This window comes from Coregonus lavaretus (assembly GCF_964263955.1).
Source record: "Coregonus lavaretus genome assembly, contig: HAP1_SCAFFOLD_2987, whole genome shotgun sequence".
NCBI lineage: Eukaryota > Metazoa > Chordata > Actinopteri > Salmoniformes > Salmonidae > Coregonus > Coregonus lavaretus.
Genome location: NW_028165510.1, coordinates 28,787 through 50,074, shown reverse-complemented (window position 1 = coordinate 50,074; position 21,288 = coordinate 28,787). Strand labels below are relative to the sequence as shown.

The 21,288-nt window shown below is 45.2% G+C and overlaps 1 protein-coding gene across 1 annotated transcript in view; it reads right to left on the bottom strand.

Moving 5' to 3' along the window:
• LOC311115768 (protein unc-13 homolog C-like) overlaps nt 1-21,288 on the bottom strand; it is a gene marked incomplete at both ends in the record, with an annotated part of 58,809 nt that overhangs the window by 19,458 nt on the left and 18,063 nt on the right. Inside the window, 5 exon segments of the mRNA XM_084190910.1 lie at nt 5,880-5,948; nt 6,293-6,446; nt 19,962-20,125; nt 20,257-20,372; nt 20,669-20,838. Of these exon segments, the coding sequence (XP_084047036.1) occupies nt 5,880-5,948; nt 6,293-6,446; nt 19,962-20,125; nt 20,257-20,372; nt 20,669-20,838 (673 nt within the window).

Below are 21,288 nucleotides of genomic sequence, written 5' to 3'. Positions count from 1 at the left end.
CTCGGGACTAAATAGGTTTTGCTGTACTGCCAGTGATGCTTTAGAGTAGGCTGGTGAGGAAATGTCAGTGGATTCTTTACTGAGTCCATTACATAAAGTCAACATGAACTCTAAATGAACAGAAGATATGCATCCCATAAAGCACCCTATTCCCTAGGTAGTGAACTACTTTTGACCAGGGCCCATACGGATCTCATCAAAAGTAGTGCACTACATATGGAATATGGTGCCATTTGGGACGCACACAAACTCTCTGTCAATCACTCTCAAACGTAATCCAGAATGATCATGCCATAGCCCCAGAGAGATCTGGATTCAAAGACCGTGTATGAAAGCATCAATTCCGCTCAGTCGCTAATCATCGACAAAACACATTCACGAAATCAAATCAAATCAAATCAAAGTGCAGTAATATCTAACAAGTAATATCTAACAATTTCACAACATATACCCAATACACACAAATCTAAGTAAGGAATGAATTAAGAATATATACATATATGGACGAGCGATGTCAGAGCGGCATGGTCTAAGACACGGTAGAATAGTATAGAATACAGTACATACATATGAGATGAGTACTGCAAGATATGTAAACATTATTAAAGTGACTAAGATACCGTAGAATAGTATAGAGTACAGTATATACATATGAGATGAGTAATGCAAGATGTGTAAACATTATTAAAGTGGCTAGTGTTCCATTTCTTAAAGTGGCCAGTGATTTCTAGTCTATGTCTATAGGCAGCAGCCTCTAATGTGCTAGTGTTGGCTGTTTAACAGTCTGAGGGCCTTGAGATAGAAGCTGTTTTTCAGTCTCTCTGTCCCAGCTTTGATGCATCTGTACTGACCTCGCCTTCTGGATGATTGCGGGGTGAACAGGAAGTGGCTCGGGTGGTTGATGTCCTGGAGGGCGGGTAGTTTGCCCCTGGTAATGCATTGGGCAGACCGCACCACCCTCTGGAGAGCCTTGCGGTTGCGGGCGGTGCAGTTGCCGTACCAGGCGGTAACACAGCCCAACAGGATGCTCTCAATTGTGCATCTGTAAAAGTTGGTGAGGGTTTCTTAAGCCTCCTGAAGTTGAAGAGGCTCTGTTGCGCCTTCTTCACCACACTGTCTGTGTGGGTGGTCCATTTCAATTTGTCAGTGATGTGTACGCCAAGGAACTTGAAGCTTTCCACCTTCTCCACTGCAGTCCCGTTGATGTGGATAGGGGGGTGCACCCTCTGCTGTTTCCTGAAGTCCACAATCATCTCCTTTGTTTTGTTGATGTTGAGTGAGAGGTTATTTTCCTGGAACCACACTCCCAGAGCCCTCACCTCCTCCCTGTAGGCTGTCTCGTCATTGTTGGTAATCAAGCCTATTACTGTTGTGTCGTCTGCAAACTTGATGATTGAGTTGGAGGCGTGCTTGGCCACGCAGTTATGGGTGAACAGGGAGTACAGGAGTGGGCTGAGCATGCACCCTTATGGGGCCCCAGTGTTGAGGATCAGCGAAGTGGAGGTGCTGTTTCCTACCTTCACCACCTGGGCACGTCAGGAAGTCCAGGACCCAGTTGTACAGGGCGGGGTTCAAACCCAGGGCCTCGAGCTTAATGATGAGCTTGGAGGGTACTATGATGTTGAATGCTGAGCTATAGTCAATGAACAGCATTCTTACATAGGTATTCCTCTTGTCCAGATGGAATATGGCAGTGTGCAGAGTGATGGCGATTGCATCGTCTGTGAATCTATTAGGGCGGTAAGCAAATTGAAGTGGGTCTAGGGTGGCAGGTAAGGTAGAGGCGATATGATCCTTGACTAGTCTCTCAAAGCACTTCATGATGAAAGAGGTGAGTGCTACGGGGCGATTGTCGTTTAGTTCAGTTACCTTTGCTTTCTTGGGTACAGGAACAATGGTGGCCATCTTGAATGTGGGGACAGCAGACTGGGATAGGGAGAGATTGAATATACCCGTAAACACACCAGCCAGCTGGTCTGCGCATGCTCTGAGGACGCGGCTAGGGATGCCGGCTGGGCCGGCAGCCTTGCGATGGTTAACACGTTTAAATGTCTTACTCACGTCGGCCACGGAGAAGGAGAGCCCACAGTCCTCGGTAGCGGGCCGCGTCGGTGGCACTGTGCTATCCTCAAAGCGGGCAAAGAAGGTGTTTAGCTTGTCTGGAAGCAAGACGTCAGTCTCGGCGACGTGGCTGCTTTTCCTTTTGTAGTCCGTGATTGTCTGTAGACCCTGCCACATACGTTTCGTGTCTGAGCTGTTGAATTGCGACTCCACTTTGTCTCTATACTGACGTTTTGCTTGTTTGATTGCCTTGCGGAGTGAATAATTACACTGTTTGTATTCTGCCATATTCCTAGTCAACTTGCCATGGTTAAATGCGGTGGTTTGCGCTTTCAGTTTCGCACGAATGCTGCCATCTATCCACGGTTTCTGGTTATGGTAGGTTTTAATAGTCACAGTGGGTACACATCTCCTATACAATTCCTGATAAATTCAGTTACCGTATCAGTGTATTCGTCTAAATTATTTTCGAAAGCTACCAGGAAAATATCCCAGTCCGCGTGATAAAAACAATCCTGAAGCGTGGATTCCGATTGGTCAGACCAGCGTTGGATAGTCCTTAGCACGGGTACTTCCTGTTTGAGTGTCTGCCTATAGGAAGGGAGAAGCAAAATGGAGTCGTGGTCAGATTTGCCGAAAGGAGGGCGGGGGAAGGCCTTGTAAGCATCCCGGAAGATTGAATAACAGTGGTCGAGTGTTTTAGAAGCGCGAGTACTACAGTCGATATGTTGATAGAACTTCAGCAGCCTAGAACTTCAGCAGCCTTCAGCAGCCTTCTGTAGCCTAGCTACAATGAATGCAGCCTCAGGATATGTGGTTTCCAGTTAGCATAAAGTCCAGTGAAGTTCTTTGAGGGCCGTCGTGGTATCGGCTTGAGGGGGGATATAAACGGCCATGGCTATAATATAGCAAAATTCTCTTGGGAGATAATACGGTCGGCATTTGATTGTGAGATATTCTAGGTCAGGTGAACAAAATGACTTGAGATCCTGTATGTTACTACAATTACACCATGAGTCGTTAATCATAAAACACACACCTCCGCCCTTCTGCTTCCCAGAGAGATATTTATTCCTGTCTGCGCGATGAACTGAGAATCCCTCTGGCTGGACCGATTTCGACAGAGTATCCCGAGAGAGCCATGTTTCCGTGAAACAAAGTATGTTACAGGCCCTGATGTCTCCCTGAGCTCGTAAACTTTGTTATCCAAAGACTGAACATTTGCGAGTAATATACTCGGAAGCGGTGGGTGGTGTGCGCGCCTCCTAAGTCGAACCAGCAGGCTGCCTCGAGTGCCTCTCCTCCGCCGGCGATGTTTTGGGTCGGCCTCTGGAATCAAAGGATCTGCTCGGGGAAGTAATATTCCTGGTCGTAATGCTGGTAGTTCTGGTGAGCTACCACTACTCTGATATCCAATAGTTCTTCCCGGCTGTAATGACACAAAACATTTCCTGAGCTAATAATGTAAAACATAATACATAAAAAAACAAAATACCGCAATATTTCCTAAGAGCTAGTTGCGAGGCCGCCCTCTCCGCCATTGTTTACCAACTGCGTATTGTGTGTGCAGCTTTATTGTCCTTACTTAGAACAACGTCTTACATATCCATCCTAAACTAATATGAAATATCCATACTCTAAATAGACATTCTATATACAGTACCTCAACGTCTACCCTGAAACAACATCCTACCTAAACAGACATCTTATATCCCTCAACGTCTACCCTGAAACAACATCCTACCTAAACAGACATCCTGTATCCCTCAACGTCTACCCTGAAACAACATCCTACCTAAACAGACATCCGATATCCCTCAACGTCTACCTTGAAACAACATCTTACCTAAACAATCAATCAATCAATCAATCAAATTTTATTTATAAAGCCCTTTTTACATCAGCAAATGTCACAAAGTGCTATACAGACATCTTATATACCTCAACGTCTACCCTAAATAGACATCCTATATACAGTACCTCAACGTCTAACCCGAAAGAACATCCTACCTAAACAGACATCTTATATCACTCAATGTCTACCATAAACCATCATCACATAACCCTAAATAGACATTCCAGATCCCTCAGCCTCTACCATGAAACAACATCCAACATCTTTCAACGTCCACCCTACCCTAAACTAAACCAGCACCCTGTTTTCCCTCAGCGCCTGCTGTGCTGTACATCACTGACACCAGAACCAACATGGGACATCACAGAGGGCCAAATCAGCTAAATTGACATCCTACATCCCTCAGTTCACCCTAAATATATATATACCTGAATGTCTACCCTAAATAGACAACCTATATCTCTCAATGTATATCCCTCAATGTCTACTTCAACATGCAGCCTAAATAGACATCCTATCAGGAGTGAATGGTACTGTATCACCATTCCATTTATTCCATTCCAACCATTACAATGAGCCCGTCCTCCGATTTAAAGTGGCACCAGCCGCCACTGCCTGACACAACACTCCGTATCCCTGAGCACCTGCTGTGAATCACTGACAGCAGAACCGACGGGGGACATCACAGAGGGACAAATCAGCTGTTACACTAAGTCTCTGCATATTCTAACTCCCCTGATGAATACGTTTAAAAAGAGGGGGGGGGGGGGGAGATACTCTCTCTCTTTCCATTCATCCCTCGGTTTTAGAGAAAAGCAAACTCAATCTGCTTCAGAATATCATTACGAACAAATCCATACGCCGAGCGAGCGGAGAGACTGACTGGCCTGATCTGAATCCCATTACTATACGACAAGGTGTGTGTGTGTGTGTGTGTGTGTGTGTGTGTGAATTGATGTGGGAGCAGAAGGGGAGCGGCAGCAGTCAGCAACAGTGTGACATTTCCTGACTGCTTTCATTCAATGTGTGAATAACACGACACCAGCAATCTGAAAAGCCAAGCACAGTGAAAAACCTGCTCCGCTCTCTGTCTTTGCCTCTATAATCACACATGACAGTTGAAACTGAATGGGAGACACACACACACACACACAGAAACACACACACACACACACACACACACACAGAAACACACAGAAGCAGCAAGGACAAAACAATCACCACACAGGAACCAATGTTTTTTATGTCACATAATTTCACCACTCAGAGACAATTCAACCATTGACAGTACAGTACAGTCAGGACTAGTGAACAGGACTAGTGTATAGGTCTAGTGAACAGGACTAGTGTATAGGTCTAGTGAACAGGACTAGTGTGCAGGTCTAGTGAACAGGTCTAGTGTACAGGTCTAGTGTACAGGTCTAGTGAACAGGACTAGTGTACAGGTCTAGTGTACAGGTCTAGTGAACAGGTCTAGTGAACAGGACTAGTGTACAGCTCTAGTGTACAGGTCTAGTGTACAGGTCTAGTGAACAGGTCTAGTGTGCAGGTCTAGTGAACAGGTCTAGTGTACAGGTCTAGTGTACAGGTCTAGTGTACAGGTCTAGTGAACAGGACTAGTGTACAGGTCTAGTGAACAGGTCTAGTGAACAGGACTAGTGTACAGGTCTAGTGTACAGGTCTAGTGTACAGGACTAGTGTACAGCTCTAGTGTACAGGACTCCTGGAGATATAAATCATTACAACCATTAATCTCTAGGTACAACCCCTGGACAGATAATCATAATATACACAGACACCCACCGTTTTACAACGCTCTACAATACACACACATGCACACACACACGGACCTACGCAGACACAAACACAGATGCACTCACACTAGCACGTGCACACACACACACACACACACACACACACACACACACACACACACACACACACACACACACGGAGTACATACCCGGTACTTGGACAGGTCAATCCTCAGAGAGTTGTGCAGCTGATCTAGAAGTTTGACAAATTTCTCCCTCTGCGAGAAAAACAGATTTATAGATATCTCCGTTAGTAAAGCAATCACACTGTGAGTTCAATTTAACTTTGAACTTCTAATTTAATAAATGAATTTTTTGGGGTATTTGAAAGGGTGGAATATATTGTGTTGACGAGGGAACAAAAAACCCAGCGTAATGCATTTTAAACATACATTTTAATACAACATCAAAAAGTTACAATACTTATCAATATTCATGATAGTCAGATGTTTTCAAATATCCATAAACAATGTAGCTGAGAAGTGTGTGTAAGTGAGTGTGTGTTTGTTTATGTGTGTGTGTGTGTGTGTGTGCGTGCGTGTATCTGCGTGCGTGTTCTCACCCCAAAGTTGGATGCAGCGAAGCGGTCAGAGGCAGAGATGTTGGTTGAGACGGTGGTGGTGTGGGCAAAGTAGGCGTTGATGTTGGCTAGCAGATTACTCATCACCGCCGGAACCCCCGGACACATGTACTTAGAGGATAGACAGGAGAAATGCCTGGGGGGGAGAGAGAGGAGGGGAGGGAGGGACAGAGAGAGGAAGGGAGGGACAGAGAGAGAGGGGGAGAGAGAGAGAGAGGGAGAGAGAGAGAGAGAGAGGGGGGGGGGGGGGGGGGAGAAAGGGAGAGAGAGAGAGAAAGATATTAAAATAACATAACACTAACTATTCTTTGTAGTGTGATTTAAGTAGTACATTTCCTTTAATCATGAGGAGGAGATTATTCAACTAGAGCAGAGGAAAGGATATTAGAGGAAATGAAATAAAAGAGTCAGACAGGCAGAGAAAGAGAGGGACAGAGAAAGAGAGAGGACTGATGAGAGAGAGAGAGAGAACACCAGAGAGAGAGAAGGAAAGAGAGAAAGAGAGAGAGAGAAAGAGAAAGGGAGAGAGACAGAGAGAGAGACAGGGAGAGAGACAGAGAGAGAGAGAGAGAGAGAGGGAGGGAGAGAGAGCGTGAGAGAGAATACAGAGGTAGACTAGGTGCTCATTCAAATCCTGATAGTTGTAATGTCATGTGATTCCCAGCAGAGTGGAACCAGCTAGAAGGTCAATAACAGGAAGATTAGAAAACTCTGAATGGAATTGTAATGTTTCTTTAAAATGACCAATACACACACGCACGCACGTGCACACACACACACACTTCACACACACGCCTCCCCTCACTCCATTGATCTTAGGAGCTGCTCCAAATACCAGCAACAAGAGACGGATGACTAGGCTGAGACAGAAAAAACCCACACGTATGCACACGTGCACGCACGCACACACACACACAAAGTTCTGATGGCCAAAGTGTTAACGCTGTGTGTCAAACAAAACAATTGTGATGTAGCATGAACCAACGCTCTCTGTGATCCAATACCATGCTCACTGCAACACTCCAATACCAATATACACAGAGAGACACATACACACTCTGAACACATCATGTCCATGCCTACATAGGCCTATGTTGATGAAACTTAAAAAACATCTGATTCAGCTAGTCACACACACTTCTACGAAACGTCAATGCTACACAACTTTGTTCAGATTTGTTGAAACTTGTAAAACACTGGATTCAGCTAATCAACGTCCTCAGGAGCGACTGATTAGTATAATTAGTTGTTTTAGGGCAGGGCTGAAGCAAAATCCTCCAGCAGTAAACATTACACTCACACAAGTTCCAAAAGAATAAAGACATTTCAAATGTCATATTATGTGCAAATAGTTAAAGTACAAAAGGGAAAATAAATAAACATAAATATGGTGTCACGCCCTGGCTCTGGGGACTCTTAAAAGTTGAGCCAGGGTGTGTAGTGTCTGTGTTGTGTTTTCTATGTTCATGTTCTAGTTCGTGTATTTCTATGTTGGCCGGGGTGGTTCCCAATCAGAGGCAGCTGTGGCTCGTTGTCTCTGATTGGGAACCTTACTTAGGCAGCCTGTTTTGCACTTGTCATTTGTGGGATCTTGTTCCGGAGAGGTTTGTGTTTTGTTAACCTTAGGACTTCACGTATCGTTTTGTATTTGTGTATAAGTACTCATTAAAAGATGTACGCATATCACGCTGCGCCTTGGTCCGTTACTTACGACGATCGTGACATATGGGTTATATTTACAATGGTATTTGTTCTTCACTGGTTGCCCTTTTCTTGTGGCAACAGGTCACACATCTTGCTGCTGTGATGGCACACTGTGCTATTTCACCCAATAGATATGGGAGTGTATCAAAATTGGGTTTGTTTTCAAATTCTTTGTGGATCTGTGTAATCTGAGGGAAATATGTGTCTATAATATGGTCATACATTTGGCAGGATGTTAGGAAGTGCAGCTCAGTTTCCACCTTATTTTGTGGGCAGTGTGTACATAGCCTGTCTTCTCTTGAGAGCCAGGTCTGCTTACGGTGACCTTTCTCAATAGCAAGGCTATGCTCACTGAGTCTGTACATAGTCAAAGCTTTCCCTAAGTTTGGGTCAGTCACAGTGGTCAGGTATTCTGCCACTGTGTACTCTCTGTTTAGAGCCAAATAGCATTCTAGTTTGCTCTGTTTTTTTGTTAATTATTTTCAATGTGTCAAGTAATTATCTTTTTGTTTTCTCATGATGTGGTTGGGTCTAATATTGTTGCTGTCCTGGGGCTCTGTGGGGTCTGTTTGTGTTTGTGAACAGAGCCCCAGGACCAGCTTGCTTAGGGGACTCTTCTCCAGGTTCATCTCTCTGTAGGTGATGGCTTTGTTATGGAAGGTTTGGGAATCACTTCCTTTTAGGTGGTTGTAGAATGTAACGTCTCTTTTCTGGATTTTGATAATTAGCGGGTATCAGCCTAATTCTGTTCTGCATGCATTATTTGGTGTTGAACGTTGCACACTGAGGATATTTTTGCAGAATTCTGCATGCAGAGTCTCAATTAGGTGTTTGTCCCATTTTGTGAATTCTTGGTTGGTGAGCAGACCCCAGACCTCACAACCATAAAGGGCAATGGGTTCTATAACTGATTCAAGTATTTTTAGCCAGATCCTAATTGGTATGTTGAATTTTATGTTCCCTTTGATGGCATAGAAGGCCCTTCTTGCCTTGTCTCTCAGATCGTTCACAGCTTTGTGGAAGTTACCAGTGGCGCTGATGTTTAGGCTGAGATATGTATCGTTTTTGGTGTCTAGATGGAATTTGTATTTGTAGTCCTGGCAACTGGACCTGTTTTGGAACACTATTATTTTTGTCTTTCTGAGATTTACTGTTAGGGCCCAGTTCTGACAGAATCTGTGCAGAAGATCTAGTTGCTGCTGTAGGCCCTCCTTGGTTGGGGACAGAAGCACCAGATCATCAGCAAACAGTAGACATTTGACTTCAGATTCTAGTAGGGTGAGGCTGGGTGCTGCAGACTGTTCTAGTGCCCTCGCCAATTCATTGATATATATGTTGAAGAGCGTGGGGCTTAAGCTGCATCCCTGTCTCACCCTACTTCCCTGTGGAGAGAAATGTGTGTGTTTTTTGCCAATTTTTACAGCACACTTGGTACATGGATTTTATAATGTCGTATGTTTTTTCCCCCAACACTTTCCATCAATTTGTATAGCAGACCCTCATGCCAAATTGAGTCAAAAGCTTTTTTGAAATCAACAAAGCATGAGAAGACTTCGCCTTTGTTTTGGTTTGTTTGTTTGTCAATTAGGGTGTGCATGGTGAATACGTGGTCTGTCGTATGGTAATTTGGTAAAAAGCCAATTTGACATTTGCTCAGTACATTGTTTTCACTGAGGAAATGTACAAGTCTGTTGTTAATGATAATGCAAAGGATTTTCCCAAGGTTGCTGTTGACGCATATCCCACGGTAGTTATTGGGGTCAAATTTGTCTCCCCTTTTGTGTATTGGGGAAGATGCCAGAGCTAAGGATGATGTTAAATAGTTTAAGTATAGCCAATTGGAATTTGTGGTCTGTATATTTTATAATTTCATTGAGGATACCATCAACACCACAGGCCTTTTTGGGTTGGAGGGTTTGTATTTTGTCCTGTAGTTCATTCAATGTAATTGGAGAATCCAGTGGGATTCTGGTAGTCTTTAATAATTGATTCTAAGATTTGTATTTGATCATGTATATGTTTTTGCTGTTTGTTCTTTGTTATAGGGCCAAAAAGATTGGAGAAGTGGCTTACCCATACATCTCCGTTTTGGATAGATAACTCTTCATGTTGTTGTTTGTTTAGTGTTTTCCAATTTTCCCAGAAGAGGTTAGAGTTTATGGATTCTTCAATTACATTGAGCTGATTTCTGACATGCTGTTCCTTCTTTTTCTGTAGTGTATTTCTGTATTGTTTTAGTGATTCACCACAGTGAAGGCGTAGGCTCAGGTTTTCAAGGTCTCTATGTTTTTGGTTGGAGAGGTTTCTCAATTTCTTTCTTAGGTTTTTGCATTCTTCATCAAACCATTTGTAATTGTTGTCCATTTTCTTATCCTGCGTGAAAACAATTACAGACTACAAAGGGAAGCACAGCCGCGAGCTGCCCAGTGACACAAGCCTACCAGACGAGCTAAATCACTTCTATGCTCGCTTCGAGGCAAGCAACACTGAACAGAACAGCGCCGGAGAAGATGGCTGCCGTTTTACAGCCCTCTAACCAATTGTACTATTATGTGTGTTTTTCCGCGTTATTTGTAATTTATTTTGTACATAATGTTTCTGCCATCGTCTCTTATAACCAAAGAGAGCTTCTGGATATCAGGACAGCGATTACTCACCTCGCATTGGACGAAGATTTTTTCTTCAACGAGGCGTTCGCGAAGGATATCCTACAGACACCTGACAAGGCCCAGATCCCCGTCATTCGCGTGAGGAAGAGACGGAGATATCGCGGACGCAGATCCGGGTGCCTTGTAAGGATCCGACGGCGAGCGAGTAAACTGCCTCTCCCATCAATCCTATTAGCCAACGTTCAATCTTTTGAGAATAAAATTGACGATTTAAGATTACGGTTATCCTACCAACGGGACATTAAAAACTGTAATATCTTATGTTTCACGGAGTCGTGGCTGAACGACAACAATGATAACATTCAGCTAGCAGGCTATACGCTACATCGACAGGACAGAACGGCAGACTCTGTTAAGACAAGGGGTGGCGGTCTCTGTATATTTGTAAACAACAGCTGGTGCACAAAATCAAATACTAAGGAAGTCTCGAGGTTTTGCTCGCCTGAGGTAGAGTATCTTATGATAAGCTGTAGACCACACTATTTACCAAGAGAGTTTTCATCTATATTTTTCATAGCTGTCTATTTACCACCACAAACCAATGCTGGCATTAAGATTGCACTGAATGAGTTGTACAAGGCCATTAATCAACAGGAAAACGCTCATCCAGATGCAGCGCTCCTAGTAGCCGGGGACTTTAATGCAGGGAAACTTAAATCCGTTCTACCTAATTTCTACCAGCATGTTAAATGTGCAACCAGAGGGAAAAAAACTCTAGACCACCTTTACTCCACACACAGAGACGCATACAAAGCTCTCCCTCGCCCTCCATTTGGCAAATCTGACCATAACTCTATCCTCCTGATTCCTGCTTATAAGCAAAAACTGAAGCAGGAAGCACCAGGGATTCGGTTAATAAAAAAGTGGTCAGATGACGCAGATGCTAAGCTACAGGACTGTTTTGCTAGCACAGACTGGAACATGTTCCGGGATTCTTCAGACAGCATTGAGGAGTACACCACATCAGTCACTGGCTTCATCAATAAGTGCATCGATGATGTCGTCCCCACAGTGACCGTACGTACATACCCCAACCAGAAGCCATGGATTACAGGAAACATCCGCACTGAGCTAAAGGGTAGAGCTGCCGCTTTCAAGGAACGGGACTCTAACCCGGACGCTTATAAGAAATCCCGCTATGACCTCCGACGAACCATCAAACAGGCAAAGAGTCAATACAGGTCTAAGATTGAATCATACTACACTGGCTCTGACGCTCGTCGGATGTGGCAGGGCTTGAAAACTATTACAGACTACAAAGGGAAGCACAGCCGCGAGCTGCCCAGTGACACAAGCCTACCAGACGAGCTAAACCACTTCTATGCTCGCTTCGAGGCAAGCAACACTGAAGCATGCATGAGAGCACCAGCTGTTCCGGACGACTATGTGATCACGCTCTCCGTAGCCGATGTGAGTAAGACTTTTAAGCAGGTCAACATTCACAAGGCCGCAGGGCCAGACGGATTACCAGGACGTGTACTCCGAGCATGCGCTGACCAACTGGCAAGTGTCTTCACTGACATTTTCAACATGTCCCTGACTGAGTCTGTAATACCAACATGTTTCAAGCAGACCACCATAGTCCCCGTGCCCAAGAACTCTAAGATAACCTGCCTAAATGACTACCGACCCGTAGCACTGACGTCTGTAGCCATGAAGTGCTTTGAAAGACTGGTCATGGCTCACATCAACAGCATAATCCCAGAAACCCTAGACCCACTCCAATTTGCATACCGCCCCAACAGATCCACAGATGATGCAATCTCTATCGCACTCCACACTGCCCTTTCCCACCTGGACAAGAGGAACACCTACGTGAGAATGCTATTCATTGACTACAGCTCAGCATTCAACACCATAGTGCCCTCTAAGCTCATCACTAAGCTAAGGATCCTGGGACTAAACACCTCCCTCTGCAACTGGATCCTGGACTTCCTGACGGGCCGCCCCCAGGTGGTAAGGGTAGGTAACAACACATCTGCCACACTGATCCTCAACACGGGGGCCCCTCAGGGGTGCGTGCTCAGTCCCCTCCTGTACTCTCTGTTCACCCATGACTGCATGGCCAGGCACGACTCCAACACCATCATTAAGTTTGCCGACGACACAACAGTGGTAGGCCTGATCACCGACAACGATGAGACAGCCTATAGGGAGGAGGTCAGAGATCTGGCCGTGTGGTGCCAGGACAACAACCTCTCCCTCAACGTGACCAAGACAAAGGAGATGATTGTGGACTACAGGAAAAAAAAGAGGACTGAGCACGCCCCCATTCTCATCGACGGGGCTGTAGTGGAACAGGTTGAGAGCTTCAAGTTCCTTGGTGTCCACATCACCAACGAACTATCATGGTCCAAACACACCAAGACAGTTGTGAAGAGGGCACGACAAAGCCTATTCCCCCTCAGGAGACTAAAAAGATTTGGCATGGGTCCTCAGATCCTCAAAAAATTCTACAGCTGCACCATCGAGAGCATCCTGACTGGTTGCATCACCGCCTGGTATGGCAACTGCTTGGCCTCTGACCGCAAGGCACTACAGAGGGTAGTGCGTACGGCCCAGTACATCACTGGGGCAAAGCTCCCTGCCATCCAGGACCTCTATACCAGGCGGTGTCAGAGGAAGGCCCTCAAAATTGTCAAAGACTCCAGCCACCCAAGTCATAGACTGTTCTCTCTGCTACCGCACGGCAAGCGGTACCGGAGTGCCAAGTCTAGGTCCAAAAGACTTCTCAACAGCTTCTACCCTCAAGCCATAAGACTCCTGAACAGCTAATCATGGCTACCCGGACTATTTGCACTGCCCCCCCACCCCATCCTTTTTACGCTGCTGCTACTCTGTTAAGTATTTATGCATAGTCACTTTAACTCTACCCACATGTACATATTACCTCAACTACCTCAACTAGCCGGTGCCCCCGCACATTGACTCTGCAACGGTACCCCCCTGTATATATAGCCTCCCTACTGTCACTTTATTTTACTCTATATATAGCCTCCCTACTGTCACTTTATTTTACTTCTGCTCTTTTTTTCTCAACACTTTTTTTGTTGTTGTTTTATTCTTACTTTTTTTGTTTAAAATAAATGCACTGTTGGTTAAGGGCTGTAAGTAAGCATTACACTGTAATGTCTGCACCTGTTGTATTCGGCGCATGTGACCAATAAAATTTGATTTGATTTGATTTGAAGCATGCATGAGAGCATCAGCTGTTCCGGATGACTATGTGATCAAGCTCTCTGTAACCGATGTGAGTAAAACTTTTAAGCAGGTCAACATTCACAAGGCCGCAGGGCCAGACGGATTACCAGGACGTGTACTCCGAGCATGCGCTGACCAACTGGCAAGTGTCTTCACTGACATTTTCAACATGTCCCTGACTGAGTCTGTAATACCAACATGTTTCAAGCAGATCACCATAGTCCCTGTGCCCAAGAACACTAAGATAACCTGCCTAAATGACTACCGACCCGTAGCACTCACGTCTGTAGCCATGAAGTGCTTTGAAAGGCTGGTCATGGCTCACATCAACACCATTATCCCAGAAACCCTAGACCCACTCCAATTTGCATACCGCCCCAACAGATCCACAGATGATGCATTCTCTATTGCACTCCACACTGCCCTTTCCCACCTGGACAAGAGGAACACCTACGTGAGAATGCTATTCATTGACTACAGCTCAGCGTTCAACACCATAGTGCCCTCAAAGCTCATCACTAAGCTAAGGACCCTGGGACTAAACATCTGCCTCTGCAACTGGATCCTGGACTTCCTGACGGGCCGCCCCCAGGTGGTAAGGGTAGGTAACAACACATCTGCCATGCTGATCCTCAACACGGTGGCCCCTCAGGGGTGCGTGCTCAGTCCCCTTCTGTACTCCCTGTTCACCCATGACTGCATGGCCAGGTACGACTCCAACACCATCATTAAGTGTTAGGCCTGATCACCGACAACGATGAGACAGCCTATAGGGAGGAGGTCAGAGACCTGGCCGTGTGGTGCCAGGATAACAACCTCTCCCTCAACGTGATGAAGACAAAGGAGATGATTTTGGACTACAGGGAAAAAAAAGAGGACTGAGCACGCCCCCATTCTCATCGACGGGGCTGTAGTGGAACAGATTGAGAGCTTCAAGTTCCTTGGTGACCCTTTGGCATGGGTCCTCAGATCCTCAAAAAGTTCTACAGCTGCACCATCGAGAGCATCCTGACTGGTTGCATCACCGCCTGGTATGGCAACTACTCGGCCTCTGACCGCAAGGCACTATAGATGGTAGTGCATACGGCCCAGTACATCACTGGGGCCAAGCTTCCTGCCATCCAGGACCGCTATACCAGGCGGTGTCAGAGGAAGGCCCTAAAAATTATCAAAGACTCCAGCCACCCTAGTCATAGACTGTTCTCTCTGCTACCGCACGGCAAGCGGTACCGGAGCGCCAAGTCTAGGTCCAAAAGGCTTCTTAACAGCTTCTACCCCTAAGCTGTAAGACTCCTGAACAGCAAATTATGGCTACCCGGTCTATTTGCATTGCCCCCCCCCCCCCCTATCCACCCCACCCCAACCCCCCTCTTTTACGCTGCTGCTACTCTGTTTATTATTTATGCATAGTCACTTTAACTCTACCCACATGTACATATTACCTCAATTACCTTGACTAACCAGTGCCCCCGCACATTGACTCTGTACCGGTATCCCCTGTATATAACCTCCCTAATGTTATTTTATTTTACTGCTGCTCTTTAATTATTTTTTTTTAATATTTTTTTTCTTAAAAGCTGCATTGTTGGTTAAGGGCTTGTAAGTAAGCATTTCACTGTAATGTCTACACCTGTTGTACTCAGCACATGTGGCAAATAAAATTTGATTTGATTTTTACAGTAATACTACCAAGAGATGAGCTATAGGTATACCTACCATAGGAGTCCCCTCAAAGCATACCATTGACTATGTACATACCCAGCGTGCGACAGAGCTGCAGGAGTTGTGACCCGTTTTTGTTGGTTATGTTGTCGTAGTTGTGCCTAGGGGGGCATATGGGGGAGGGAATGCTGTCACCTCCAGGTATGTGTGTGTCCCCCTGTGTGCTGAGGTTGTCAGGTTCTTGTCCAGTTCTGGCATTTAGGTCGCACAGACTAGTACATGTCCCTGGGCCTAGAAATGATTGATTTCCCCCTCCAGGATGGAGAAGCTGTCTTCATTAAAGTATGGGGATTCTAGTGGGGGGATATAGGTAGCACACAGGAGGAAATTTTTCTCTGTTGAGATAATTTCCTTTTGAATTTCTAGCCAAATGTAAAATGTTCCTGTTTTGATTAATTTAATAGAGTGAGTTAGGTCTGCTCTATACCAAATGAGTATACCCCCTGAGTCCCTTCTCTGTTTCGCACCTGGTAGTTTGGTGGATGGGACTACCAGCTCTCTGTAAGCTAGAGGGCAACCAGTGGGTCCATCTATACCATGTTTCTTGTAGGATGACTAAGTCCAGGTTCCTGCTCTTTAGGCCAAAGGAAGATGACCTCAGGCCTTGGATATTCCAGGAGGAGCTGGTGAAGGCTTTGTGTTCCATAAAGTGTCCAATATTGTTAGTCGTGTGGTTTGGCCTCAGACCAGAAAGTGTGAGCAGAGCCTGCTGAGCATCTGGTACACGCCATTGGCTTGGACTAGTGTAAGAGTGGGGGTTGGGCCTGCTCACGGCCTGGGCGTATTTGTGACTTTCATGTTGAGGCCCTCTTTGCGGGAGTGGGAGGCATGGGTTGGGCAGGAGGGGCATAGGTCTGATCTGAGGGGGCCTAAATGGGTTGACTTGGGGGGGTGTTGATTGGTTGGGGTGGGGGTGTGGATGTGGCTGGTGGTGATTTGGTCTGGATGTAGGTCCTCTCGGTGTGGGTCCTTTATGTGTAGGTACGGGAGGGGGTCTGGGAGAGTGTCTCGCTGGTCTGGGCGGGGTGTCTGTTGATCTGTAGCTCCTGTGTGAGGTGTTGGGGCTGCGGTTGAGGGCGATGTCCTTTAGGGTCCAGGTGAAGGTGGGCACTGCTGCCTTGTAGAGGTGGACCTGGTCGTAAAGGCTGTTCAAGTCCAGGGTGGAGTGGTGGGCCAGGTAAACATTTGGTTTTGAGGCACAGTCGCGGAAAATACTTGCGTTTACCCGCTGTATGGTAGCAGGGTGGAAGTATTTTCGTGGTAGCAGGGTGGAGATAACCACTTGTGCGTTGGGGAAAGTAGAAGAAGCTTTTTCAATCACTCCATTGAGTGCTGTGGCCACCCTTTCCTGCTGTCCTCTCAGGTTGTTTGTGCCTGTGTGTATTATTATGTGGCTGGGTGACCCTAGTTGGTCCTCAGACAGAAGGTCTAGGGTGCGCTGGATGTTTGGACACCAGAGTCTAGACACTGTGTGTTTGGGAAAAAGTTTATTTTCTTGTATATATTTCCCGTTTGAGTCCATAAGGAGTACAATCTGTGGCTTGTGTATGTCCTCAGTGGGTGCGGGGTATTGTCAGCAGGGCTATCAGGGTGGCTGACGGGGGGGTGCTCAGAGGGGGTGGGATCCCCTGGGCTTGCGGTTCTTCATTTGTCTGTCCCGCTGTCTGGGGTGGACTTTTCTGCTGTGGTGTTGAGACTTTGGTCAGCTCTAATGGGTTGTTCTCTGTCACACACCATCCCATCACCCTCTCCTCCAGCACTCTGATCCTCTCCTCTAGTGCTCTGTTCTGCTCCTGCTCTTTCTCCTGTTGATGTTGTCTCACCACAGTCCAGATATGTCTCTCTCCACCTCCAGCTATCCGGGTCTGGTTGAGGGGGTGTTGTTGAGCTGGACTATTTTTTGTGCTGACTGGAGTGTGTTCAGCTGCTGTTCCAGCTCCACCTGACTTACCTCCAGCTGGGTGAATGTATCCTTCATTTCAATGAGGGAGTAGTACTCTGTGCTGGGAGGTTGACTTTCCGCTTGGGGTTGCTCGTCTGTGGGGTTGTATAATGATCTGGTCTGACACGCTTGGGGTGGGGGTATCTTTCTCAAGAGAGAGCTTATCCTGCTGAGCTATCTCTTTGATTATGTGAAAGTCCAGCTGAAACTGTTTGGGGTTGCCCTGTACCATTACTGTTCCAGATTTATACAGGTTGACATTGGCTGACTCAGAGTACTTGTTGTCTTGTATCCTGAGTTTCCACCCATCGCTAACACCCCCTAGCACTGCGCCATGCCAGGGGATGGTCAGTGTGGAAGATTAAGTTGCTTATGTTCCCATTTTTATAATAGTCAGCTAAAAGTGTCTCTTGATTTTTCATAAGGAGCTTCTTTTTGTACTCTTTTCGTGCCTTCTTATTTTTTACATCCAGAGGGTACTGTACTGTAATAATCTCTGAACAGCGGGAGAGGGCTTCAAAAGCCTCTGTCTTTGGGTGGGGTAGGCTGTGAAACTCTCCTGCCATTGTTGGTCTCTGTCTCTCTTTTTCTCTTGGTCTCTGTCTTGGTCTCGCTCTCTCTCACTCCCTCTCTATCTTTATCAATTCAATTTCAATTCAATTTCAATTTAAGTGCTTTATTGGCATGGGAAACATATGTTTACATTACCAAAGCAAGTGAAATAGATAATAAACAAAAGTGAAATAAAAAATAAAAAATGAATAGTAAACATTAGAATCACAAAAGTTCCAAAAGAATAAAGACATTTCAAATGTTACATTGTTGTAACGATGTGCAAATAGTTAAAGTACAAAAGGGAAAATAAATAAACATGGGTTGTATTTACAATGGTGTTTGTTCTTCACTGGTTGCCCTTTTCTTGTGGCAACAGGTCACAAATATTGCTGCTGTGATTGCACACTATGGTATTTCACTCAATAGATATAGGAGTTTATCAAAATTGGATTTGTTTTTGAATTCATTGTGGATCTGTGTAATCTGAGGGAAATATGTGTCTCTAATATGGTCATACATTTGGCAGGAGGTTAGGAAGTGCAGCTCTGTTTCCACCTCATTTTGTGGGCAGTGTGTACATAGCCTGTCTTCTCTTGAGAGCCAGGTCTGCCTACGGTGACCTTTCTCAATAGCAAGGCTATGCTCACTGAGTCTGTACATAGTCAAAGCTTTCCTTAAGTTTGGGTCAGTCACAGTGGTCATGTATTCTGCCACTGTGTACTCTCTGTTTAGGGCCAAATAGCATTCTAGTTTGCTCTCTTTTTTTGTGTCAAGTAATTATCTTTTTGGTTTCTCATGATTTGGTTGGGTCTAATTGTGTTGCTGTCTTGGGGCTCTGTGGGGTCTGTTTGTGTTTGTGTACAGAGCCCCAGGACCAGCTTGCTTAGGGGACTCTTCTCCAGGTGAATCCCCCCCCCCCCTCTCTCCCTCTCCCTCTCCCTCTCCCTCTCCCGCTCTCTCTGAGCTGAATCCATTAAACTAAACCTATGTAGGTCATGGGAATAGCAAGACAAGGAGAAGGCTGCCTCTTAACAGGTATCTATTCTGCTCTACAGTCAGGCATTGACTTTTAGGGAGCATCCCAAATGGCAGCCTATTCTCTTTATAGTGCACTACTTTTGACCAGGGCCCATAGGGCTATTTAGGGAATAGGGTGGTATTTGGGACACACCCTTTATATGAAGTAGTTTAATACTGATGCAAGGAAAGGTTAACTTGAGGTGCATTTCAAAGGTTTTCAAAAATGAGCACCCCATTTATCTGGAAGGACAGTCATGCAAATTATTTATTAAATAGCCTTTCAAAGCACAGCGAGAGAGACAGAAACGATGGAGCGTGAGGGAGAGGGGGTGAGAGACACACACAGATGCTCACATTGGGGAGCATAATTAATTACTGTGCTCTCAGCCTCCAGATTACCCAGAAGCACTTGCGGGAGGCGAACGTGGAGAGAGAACACTCTGAGAACCATGATGACTTCCTGTGAATTCCCACGGTGGCTTTAGAGTGGGCAGTGCACACACACACACCCACACCCACCCACACACACACCCACCCACCCACCCACCCACCCACACACACACACACACACACACACACAGACAGGCAGACAGAGACAGGCAGCCAGGCATTTCCTTCTCTCTCACACATGCACACTCACACACTTATACACTTACACAGCCAAACACACCATAGTAATAGCATGCATTCTATTTCTATGCTTTTAACACTGAGGACACAGAGGCATGCGTTCTTGTATTAGATCAGCACAGCAGTAAGCCTTCAGAGAACCAAGAGGAGAGAAAAGAGAGGGAGAAAGAGAAAGAAAGAGGGAGAAGGAGAAAGAGAGCGTCCTTACGTCATGGCCTGGTAGATGGACTCTACTCCATATCTCATGGCGAACTCGTCCACTATCTCCTGGGACACGTCATCATAGTAGACCTTCCATGCCTCATCTCCTTTCACCTCTGGGATCTTCACCGCTCCACTGTTCTTTACCTCCGTCAGGTGGTGGAACAGGTTCTAAAGGAAGAGAGAAAGATAGGATGAAGAGAATAAAATGAGAGAAGAGGACGAGAGGGAGACAGTTCATGGAATAGGTTCCATAGAGTGGAGAAACCCTTCAAACCAATTGGTGAGTATAGGTGTCTTACCTCATGTAAACAGGTGTATTGGCCGTGGGGCGGTGCTACTTTCTCCTCTCCCTTCATCTCTACGTTGAGCTTCAATCTGATGGCTCCCGACACCATCGACTTATCAGTTCTCTTATCTAGAACACAGAACCAGACTTATCAGTCTTCTTATCTAAAACACAGAACTCTTATCTAGAAAATGGAACCGATCTTATCTAGAACATAGAACCAGTCCAATTTAGAACATATAACCAGTCTTATAGAGAACATAGAACCAGTCTAATCTAGCACATAGAACCAGTCTAATCTAGAACATAGAACCAGTGTTATCTAGAACATAGAACCAGTCTAATCTATTACATAGAACCAGTCTAATCTAGAACATAGAACCAGTCTTATCTAGAACATGGAAGCAGTCTGATACAGAACATACCCAGGTTGTACCACACATCCATCTCCCCGCTGAGCATGCGGACCTCGATGATGGTCTGACCCAAGAAATCGTCCGACTCTCGTTTGAAGTGTTGCTTCATGCGAGACTTGATGTCATCATCCTCATCCCACACACGCACCTTGATCCGGTCTGTAGCGTTGTGACACTCACTGAACAACAAAGCACCATGGGTAGAAAAACAGCAACAGTAAAATGAGTTAGTTCAGGGCAATATAAAAAAAAGACACAAGCCGCTATTATAATAACAATACAATACTATTATAATAACAATACAATACTATTATAATAACAACACAATACTATTATAATAACAATACAATACTATTATAATAACAACAATACAATACTATTATAATAACAACAATACAATACTATTATAATAACAACAATACAATACTATTATAATAACAACACAATACTATTATAATAACAACACAATACTATTATAATAACAATACAATACTATTATAATAACAACAATACAATACTATTATAATAACAACAATACAATACTATTATAATAACAATACAATACTATTATAATAACAATACAATGCTTATCGGAACACTTTGCTATACTCATTCATTGCAGCTGCAGT